The 10,033-nt window shown below is 33.5% G+C and overlaps 1 protein-coding gene across 1 annotated transcript; it reads right to left on the reverse strand.

Annotated features, from left to right (window-relative positions):
• Positions 1 to 302: 302 nt before the first annotated feature.
• On the reverse strand, positions 303 to 8,266 carry LOC110101677. Its single transcript, XM_028696560.1, has 3 exons — positions 8,251 to 8,266; positions 8,082 to 8,171; positions 303 to 924 (listed from the first exon to the last, which is right to left on the reverse strand). The coding sequence occupies exons 1-3, from the start codon at positions 8,264 to 8,266 to the stop codon at positions 608 to 610; spliced, it is 423 nt and encodes a 140-aa protein (XP_028552393.1). The 3' UTR covers positions 303 to 607.
• Between the last annotated feature and the right edge of the window lie 1,767 nt (positions 8,267 to 10,033).

Here is a 10,033-nt window from a genome sequence, read left to right on the forward strand (position 1 = left end):
ATTTATTATGTATTTACTGAATATTTGCACGTAGCAAATATTCAGTTGTGAGTATGACCAAATATTTAGTGAGTATTTTATAAGTGTTTGCAAATTTACTGTGTATTTACTGAGTATTTGCTGAGTATTTCGAAATACTTAGCAGATATTCATTAAATATATAACAATCCGAACGATTCTTTCCGTCCGGATTTTGCACAGAATAATTTCTCGGACATTGCACCCATAAATGAATGCTCTTCAACACCATCAAATATCAATCATTAGCTCTGATAGCAACACCATCAAGTTGCATGTTCAGATTGCTATTAATGGACATACGCACATGAAATGTAACATATCAAAGCAAGATTTACAAAAGAAGCATTGAACAGAATTCTGTTTTTATAAGAATCATGACAACCAAGCTGGAGAAGCACAAAATAAGGTATCCTGAACAGCAACAATGGCATCTGACAAAATGTTCTCTATGATGCTCAGTTTAACCAGGCATTCTAACATTGTGAATGACGCAGGAGCTAACGGCTAATTTTTCTATTTTCTTGTATTTCTACTTAGGCGGTAGTGTGTAGCCTGCCATTTGCTTCAACTGTGTATAAATTGCTTGCTATTCTTGGAAATAAAGGCAGATAGTCATTTTCTTCATGAATACAGATTGTTCTGTTTCCCTTGCCTCTGTTTTCCCTTCCCAGTTGCAGGTTTCCTGATTCACATCAGGTGGTCCGGCGAAGGAAGCAACAGGGTCCCGTGGGCAACAGGTTCTGCATTGCCGGCAGTCGCCCTTCGAGGAGTCGGAGACGGTGTCAGTGAATGGGTATAGTCTATCAATTTTTTCAATGAATTTCTTCGTTGTCTGGTTTTGACAAGCTAACAGGTTTTTCAATGCCTCTACCCTCTTTTTGCTATGTCTGGTACTCCTTAGGCCTTCTCCAACCGAATTTCAAATGCATGAATGATGTCGCTCGGCAGCTCCATCCGAACGGCAAAACTTTCGGTATTTCGTTGCGGGTGAACAGTGCGACGCCAATATTGACGTGACACTGTTCATCTGCGTTATTTTTATGTCTCTATTGGATTTGCATAAGAAACGCGCGAAAAGGAGAAAGATGATTCTATGGATTTTAATTTAAGTTGATATAATTCATCATGATATATCATCAAAAAATTATATTGATCGGACATGAATCTCGAGGCAAAAATCAATTTGGAAACTTAAAAAATTATATTGGAGACCATCTAAACTCTAATTTCAGCAAACTTATAGTCGAACTGAACGTCAAAAATATGAACCCAACAACACCAAACTTAACTCAATCCGAGCCCAAATGAGTCCAAATAAAAGAACCGAAGCAGATTTGGAAGGTTCAATCCATAATTTGGATCACAAAACAGTTTCCAAATATGTCGTGCTTGAATTGGAGAACATTAGATCCCTCCATTGATGTCTTTTAAGTACGCTTTAATTGAATGATTAGGGTTCATTTGGACTCAAATCAAATCATTAGCGGTGACATCAATGTAATATTTAACAATTTTGCCTATCACGATATAATTTTCACTAAGAATTTATTTATTTTTAATTATTATGACCCTTTTTTAAAAAATAAATGTAATTTATGATATAATTTTATGGAAGAAAATTATCTTATATTTTTTTGTTGACGGTATAGTTTGATGGCTATAACAAAATAAGCCTCTTAGAATTTTTTTTTCTAAACCATCCCTCTTTCAATCTCTTAGAAATGCTATGGCGAAAATGTTGTTAACGACACTTCCTCTTAGAATTTTTTTTTTTCTAAATGAGTGAGCTGGATGAATATAAGAAGAGTGGCCCAAGCCAAGAAGCTCACCGGAGCAAAGACTCCCCTTTTTTTCCAAGCCTTTTTGTTCTGCTTCCGCCTGCTCAACCCCCATCGCCAGATTGGCATGGTCACGGTGGTGGAGCAGTCGGATACGGTGGTGGAGCAGGCGGCCACCGTGACCATGCACAATATGCGACGGAGTTTGAGAAAGCGGAAGCAGAAAAAAAAAAAGATTGGAGAAGACGGCTTTTCTTGTAAAATATATTTAAGTTATGGATGATAGTATTCATGATCTGAACTCCGAAGCTCAGTATTTATGAATTTGAATGGATTTTATGACCACTGCTTGCCACATGCTGACCGTTTCTATTTGATTATGGGGACAATTGAGCTTGATTTTGGGACGATGAGCTCCCTCGCGTTTGGGTCGAATCCGGAACTAATCCGGCACTATTTGGCCCTACTCTACCGGTTTTTTAAAAAACGGGTCATTTTCTCAGACCTGAACCAACCCGCTATGGATCCGGATCAATCCGAAATGACCTCTTAGTGTTAAATATTGACACCCTTATCTCTCTTCAACTTTCTAGCTTGGGCCACTCTTTGGGAGAGATAATATACTAAATGACAATGATAGGATGACGGAAGTCTAGCGTTGGTGGCAACAATTGCGGATGCTAGTCGTCGATGATGATTGCAGGAAATTGCCATAGTCTTTTAGCTCTACCTAGTCTTGAACTTTTCTTTATGTAGACAATGATGCTCTATTTATAGTCTTTTTGAGACGATTATTTTAATAAATGTAAGCATTATACAAACTCTCTATCATACGGTCCATATTGATTCAAGTAATATTAAATTATTTATCAAGTATTTGAATGTCTTAATGATGTCAGAATCAAATGATCTTGAGCTCATTGGATTCGTCTCATAGAGCTGTTCTATTTGACTATAAGAACATCTGAATTGGAGAACATTGATCCCACAATTGATGTCGTGAAGTTTTAAGTATGCTTTAATTGCTTCATTTGGATTCATTTGGACTCAAATCATATCATTAGCCGTTAGGTCAAAGATACCCAAAATAGAAGGAAGTGCTGAGCACTCAAACTCTCTCACCTTCTTGTAGAAAACCATGAGACCACCTCGCAAAGTAAGAAATTTGAGAACATAAATCTCTTTTTTATTAGGGTTATTTACTACCATATGAATATCAGAATATGAGTCAAATATTTATAGTATAATTTTATGATCATTATTATTATTATTCATAAAATCCATTCAAATTCATAAATATTGAGCTTCAAATCATGAATAATGTCATCCATAACTTCAATTCCACAAGAAAAGCATTGCATATACATACAATTAAGTTCATCATCAATTAGGAGAAAAACAAACACTGCATTAGCTTAGCAGAGCTTCTACGAGAACGATGACTACTTCACAACGTTCAGGCCGAGAAGCAGGACGCCGGCTGCTATGGAGAAAATTCCAATAACGACACTTCGTCTAAGAATTTTTTTTCCTAAATGTTTAAACTGGATGACTATAAGAAGAGTGGCCCAAGCGAAGAAGCTCACTAGAGCAAAGGCTACGCTGGTTCTAAGGAGCATGAGCTCCACCACGGTGTCTGGTTCTAAGCTCACCTCCGTCGCCAAATTGGTGGAGCTCATGCTCCTTAGAACCAGCGTAGCCTTTGCTCTGGTGAGCTTATTAGTTTGGGCCACTCTTCGTATAGTCATCAAGTTTACACATTTAGGAAAAAAAATTCTTAGAGGAAGTGTCGTTATCGGAATTTTCTCCATAGCAGCCGGCGTCCTACTCCTCGGTTATTCTGTGGACCAATCTGGATAGAGACCTCTTCGTTAGCATGTGGGTAAGAACTTGAATTGCAGCATTGTAGAACCTTCCCTTTCAAAACTTTTTTTCATTCTTGCTGCACAACATGTAAAACTAGTGTTTTATATAAAAGAATTGTATGTATGCTATCTTTTATTAAAGCAAATAATAATGGCGTTGGAAGGGTACCATTGCTATATTCAGGTTTTCCACAAAGATGTTCAATTGGACTACAATGTACGTAGCTGAAATCAAAATTGTCAAATGAATTTGGATCACAATTTTTTGTCTTAGATTGCCCAAAGGGCGTGCCAATGAATGAATGTTGTTGTGCGAGTTCGTCCAGATTTTACTTGTATGACTATGGAGAAATTATTCTGTGCGGACATCGGACGGTCCGGAGGCCAACCAGAACGCGCCACACGTCACCTGGTACACAGTAGTACCTAGCACCAGTACCGAGCAAAAAAATGATGTGGCACGTTCTGGTTGGCCTCCGAACAGCGTCCGAGCACAGAATAATTTCTCGTGACTATGGCCGACTTTTAGACCTCCGTGTTGGAAAATTGTTAGTAACTTGTGACATCCTATGAGTGACTCATCTAAAGTTGCCCTGACTTTAAAAATTCGTTAATATTAATTTTACTTCCCCCCCCAAAAAAAACATAGAATGCAAAATTACAAATAATGCACATATCCTTCGAGGTTTCTGAATAAGAAGATGCAAACCAGCTTTTGTTATCATGTGGAAAAGGTGACTCATGTTTTCTTTATTAAGACTAACCGTAACATTACATATTTATAATTGGAGATGAACTTTACTAACAAAGATTTGATACTTCAATCACTCCTATTAACCTGAAAATTCCATATTTATACATTCCTAAATAAGAAAAGATTTGATGCAAATAGAGAAGAATTTTTTTACAAATTTCTGTTGGAATATTTTGATTGATGTGAATCAATCAAAACTTTATTATTCCTATTGAATTTACCATTTCTGCAGGTAATGTTCTCATGCATTTTTACTACCCGTCCACCACAAATCCTAGTGAATTTTTTTTCCTATAAAAGCTAGAAAATGAAATATTCTCAATTCTGCATAAAGGTGGCAGCAACAGCAACAACAACAACAACATCAAGCTTTTGTCCCACTACGTGGGGTCGACTACATGAATCTCTTTTCTCCATTGTGTCCTGCTAAAAGTCAAATTCTCGTTTAAATCTAATAAAGAAAAATCATTTCTAATATGTTCTAACCAAGTTCTTGTAAGCCTACCTCTACATTTCTTAATATAAATCAAATCTAATACATTTACTTTCCTAACCGGTTCATCTGAAAACCATCATTTTATGTGACCAAACCATCTAAGGCAATTTCACAAGAAAGAAAAAGCTACAAAAAATCATTTTTTTTTATATAACAGACATGAACACGTTTATAATCAAAATTATAGATTCAAAATTTATGAAAAGCCAGAACATTATTAATCCTCAATTCTACACAGAGGGAAGCTATAAAAATAAAAAATGTTGTCAATTTTTGCATGCTAAGTATTACATCAGAACTTGATCTTTGTAGTAGTTCAGAAAATATCAGATCAATAACAAAAGCTTCGAATCCACTGAACTTTCAGATTTGGCACAGCCAGGATTTAAGATTTTGTTTGGGATTATTTTCTTACTGTTTATTAAAGCAACTTTTTAATATAAAAATTAAAATTTTGTAAAAAAAAATTGTTTTAAGAAGCAGTAAGAAAGCTTTCCCAAATAAAGCCAAAGACAAAAACGGATGAAATGGAAATTTATTTTTCTGTAGTATTTGGAGGGCTCGATTTTTACAATTGGCAAAATTTACCTCAAATCCTGTATCAAAACAACCCCTTATTTTAGATTTGCAATTTATTAGTTTAAGCCCAAGTTTGCCTAGAAGCATACAACTTGGAAATAGAGGGGCCTTGGTCATTCTGTTAAAATTCCAATCTTTAGATATTCTACTTTTTGTTTTTGAGCTACACCTAAATGCTAAACAACATATTTTCGATGAAATAAGGGGGCTCATTTATCTAAAAGGTTGCAAAATCAACAAATATACAACCAGAAATTCAATACTTTCTATTCAAACTTAAACTTAAATACAAACATTTAAACATTTACGGCTAATAAGAAATTTTCAGGATGATCTTGTAATAAAAAAATAAATGTTAAAGCAGCTTTATATATAGCCAAACAAAGCCAACAACTAAGGCTTCGTTTGGGACGATTTTTTTTTTCTTTTTAAAACAGCTTTTTAGTTTAAAATTCTAATTTTTTATATTAGAAAATTGCTTTATGAATCAGTAAGAAAGCCGTCCCAAACGAAGCCTAAATGAGAGAAAAAAACACTGGTTATCAACTAGTAGTTTCATAAGGACATATAATTATATTATTCACTCCGTAGTATATTCCACTTTGATAAATTAAAAAGAGCACATTTCAAAATGTCATAAATTACCACATACTTTTGGTCTTCAACCATTTTTTACTTTATCTCAGCAAGAAGAGCAATCAAATCTTCAAGTCTAACAGGCATAAATGCATTCAGAGCAGCATGTAATCAAACTCGTTACATTATTATTTGCATTGATATATAATAGATTCTAACTTTTGAAGATTTCTACTTGCTATGGGCTATTTATGAGTTTGTTAACAATGAATTTGAAAAAAAAATGCTATGGGAAACTCTAGAGAAAAAAATGAAAAAGAAAATCCAAGAATGAGCGAATTCCACCCAATCATTTTCTCATTTCTCAAGTTTTATTTTGATTGCTTTTAAATTAATCAAAGCAATCAAAGAGCAAGTTCTATAACTTTAATTACATTTCTTTTCTTTATTTTGATTGCTTTTAAATTAATCAAAGAGCAAGTTCTATAAATATTTTTAAATAATCAAATTCACCCTCTCTTCGAAGAAATATCATTGTTTTCAAGTTCTATCAAAGAGATGTTCTTTATTTTAAAGCATACCTACCTAAAGGTAGATCATAATGTCACACTTTGAAAATAATTCTATGTCGAAGGTTTATTCTATTTCACATCCTCCTTGTCTAACAGTATTCCCTTTGACTTTTGATATATTTGTATGTCAACTTGTATTCAATCTATTAATTTCAATATGTCATATTGTTGAAACAAGTTATTCTCATCCTACAAAAAGTATAGATGATTGTATTGTATAAATACCATATAGTAAATGGACAACAAATGAACGCAAATTTGAATGATTAAATTCTAACTATTTAATTTTTTTTATTAACATCCGATTAGCTTCCACATACAAAAATATGAAGAGTTCCACCTTGAATCAATTATAGAACCATAGGCAATAAGATATCTAATTACCTACTATATTTATAAATGCTTTAACCTTTTTAAATGACTTACATGTTTGAAGAAACATAATTTCAATTAGGGAGAATATCAAATGGGATCAAATTTGCAACATATACAAGTTGTCAAACCAGATTGTCAACCCAAAACCGTACACGGTACACCTATGATAGAGGGCCAATTAGATGGTATTTCTACACAACATTTTTTGTAACAATTGGACATAGGATTAAACCTAATATTCTCATATACACTAACAAAATCTCCCCCATGCAAGACCTCTTTAAACATCACAACAATAAATGAATGCTTTTCAACACCATCAAGTATTAATCATTGGCTCAGATAACACTTCTTAAAGAGTAATTCAAAGGGATCCAAGTGCTCGAACTCATTTTCAACTCAAAATCTTCAACCACGATAAAGAAACAAATTTTAAAATTTTTTACAATAAAATGTTTTTAACTATAATATGTATAACTAAACACAATACTCTTATGTGCCTTATCAATCACTAATAAGAATATCAAGTCATCTCATGCAGCAAAGAGTATCATGACAAATACCAAATAGAATACGAAGGCCAATTACAGGTAACATGACTATCAACAACACAATATGATAATCAAGAAGTGTGACACAAGTGGTATCTTGCGTGCCTTATTAATGTCATAACATATTGGGTTTTTGTTTTATGATACTGTGCGCCACTAAGAACTTAAGAACTACTGATTTCAATCCCCACCACCAACTGATATATACTCAAAATGTTCGCAAAGCCCTAATCTAACCAGAGTAGAAATTAACGGCCTCACACAGCAAGCCCAACAAAAAAAAAACATCATCTACGAACTCCCCGCTCAGAACCCATATCAACAAATCTAAAGAGCAGAAAACAATACCATTTACTTCCAGTTAAACACGCATAGAAAGCAATGAGCTGAAAAATACCAGAAAAATAACCACGAAACTAAATTTAACAAGAAAACAAATAGCTCTGCAAATTACAAACATTTCTTCCAGGTGAATACGGATCTAGGGTTAGGGTTTCAAATTCCTTTTACATACCCCCTTGGAGTAAATCCCCGACTCCAAGCTGCGCCTTCAAGAGATCATTTCCGGACGATAGAGAAGGATAGAACGTGTCGAGGCGTCGATCTAATCATCTAAAGAGGGAAACCCTAACGCTGGCCGGCCTTCGTTGATAGCGTCTGTTAAATTTCATTTTGAAAATTACATTTTCGCCCCTCCATTTTGCAAACTCCTTACGTGGTTTTGGGCTTATGGCTTTGGGATTTATTTGTTTACTATATTTATGATAGTAAAATAAGCTCCAAAAAATAATATCATTTTGGATAAGAAAATTTATATTATATTTAATGACTCATTCATCTTTATAAACCTTATTATTTTAATTATTTCATCAAATTTAATATTTTTCAAAAAAAAATTATATTTGTATAAAATTTAAAATTATGCTCGATATTTTTTTTTTGGAAAAATATATTTGAAAGTTGGAAGTTATAATATTTGTATTAAACATTCTATATTTGTATGTCATCTATTATAAATTAACATGACCATCTCAGTCATCAATTACAAATAATTTAGATTGACTACTAAGGCGAGACGGTGAGTGATCATATTTTGAATCTAGTTCAAGAGTTTAAAAAATGCTTCTTTTACTTCAACCGCTAAAATAATTTTTTAATTCAATGTAATGTTACATTTATCAAAGAACCGTTATTGCATTATGTGCATTAAAAGTTCTAACAATAGTTACTGAATAGGAGCACGCGCTCTTTGTGGCATTGTTGAAGCCCTCAAAAATATCAATTATCATTAAGCTATATCAATTTCATAGAAGAAAGCACAAGCCCGTCTCTTATGGCTAATTGTATTCACAATATAAGATGTTATGTATGGATTTTTAAACACTTTTTTAATCAAAATACCTAAAAACTCGACTCTTCTATGAGCCTTGGAAGTCAAGTGACACTCCTCATAATAGCTATCATTTTTGAAATTTGACTTGATATTCATTGCCATATAATGAGTGCAAGCTCAACGGGTACCATCCATAATTAACATTGAATGGCTTGCAGTTTTGAATCATTGTATACAAATCACCAAAAAACATACATACTTTAAACCGCCATCAGTATCTCGGTGGAGATCAATAATTATTTGTGATTTTTTTTGTGTTGTATAACATGATAAGATGGTAGTTTCTAAAAGGATACTTTCGGGGACCCTCTAACATAGATGATAACTTAACCTAAGTTGCATTAATAGTTATAAAATCGTAGTTGTTTGCTAGTTTTTTTGGGTTGACCACAAACTATGGTTGATTTCTTCATTAAAGGTTTAAGTTTTGAAGCATTCAGTGAATCACTATCACATGCATCATATATATCCACAATATCACTTATTTCTACACGTTGAATTTCAATAACATCACCTTCGTCGGCAAAATATGGTGAACTTATCGATCTTGAATCAACTTCATTTGCACAAAGAACTATACTTGAAATCTGTATAGGAGTAATGATCGATTTTAATTGATTAGGAAATCCCATCTAAGAAAAAACTAGGATAATCATCTATAAGTAGCTCAATCAGAGGAATTAACAATGCTTCACCAAAGTGTTACATCATATCCAATTTTAGATTGAATTATTTCTTACTTAAATTTGCTTTCCCTTTGAGCATATGGTGGGATTCAACAAAGCCATGCATCTCATATCCACCACTATCACCATCTACCAAATCTTTTTAATAAACTTCAAGAATTAGATAAGTAGATTATGAATAAGGTCATGCCTTTGATTATAAAGAGATATAAGGTTGTGCAATTTTGGAAGGCACAAATATTTTTAACATGGAAATCCTAAAGAGTGAAAAAGCATGGGGATATGCCTCAAGTAGATCTACTAGCTTGTGTTTAAAATTGTAAAGATTCACCATTCCCTACAACTAGAGAAGATGAGAGTATAGTGTAAGGACACAAAATATTTGAT

This window comes from Dendrobium catenatum, unplaced genomic scaffold, assembly GCF_001605985.2.
Source record: "Dendrobium catenatum unplaced genomic scaffold, ASM160598v2 fragScaff_scaffold_772, whole genome shotgun sequence".
Classification (NCBI taxonomy): Eukaryota; Viridiplantae; Streptophyta; class Magnoliopsida; order Asparagales; family Orchidaceae; genus Dendrobium; species Dendrobium catenatum.

What these genes read in the sequence shown, in the direction of transcription:
- LOC110101677 (XM_028696560.1), bottom strand. An exon ending in CGGGGATTTACTCCAAGGGG is followed by an intron (nt 925 to 8,081) that starts GTATGTAAAAGG and finishes CGGTTGGAGAAG; the next exon opens with GCCTAAGGAGTACCAGACAT.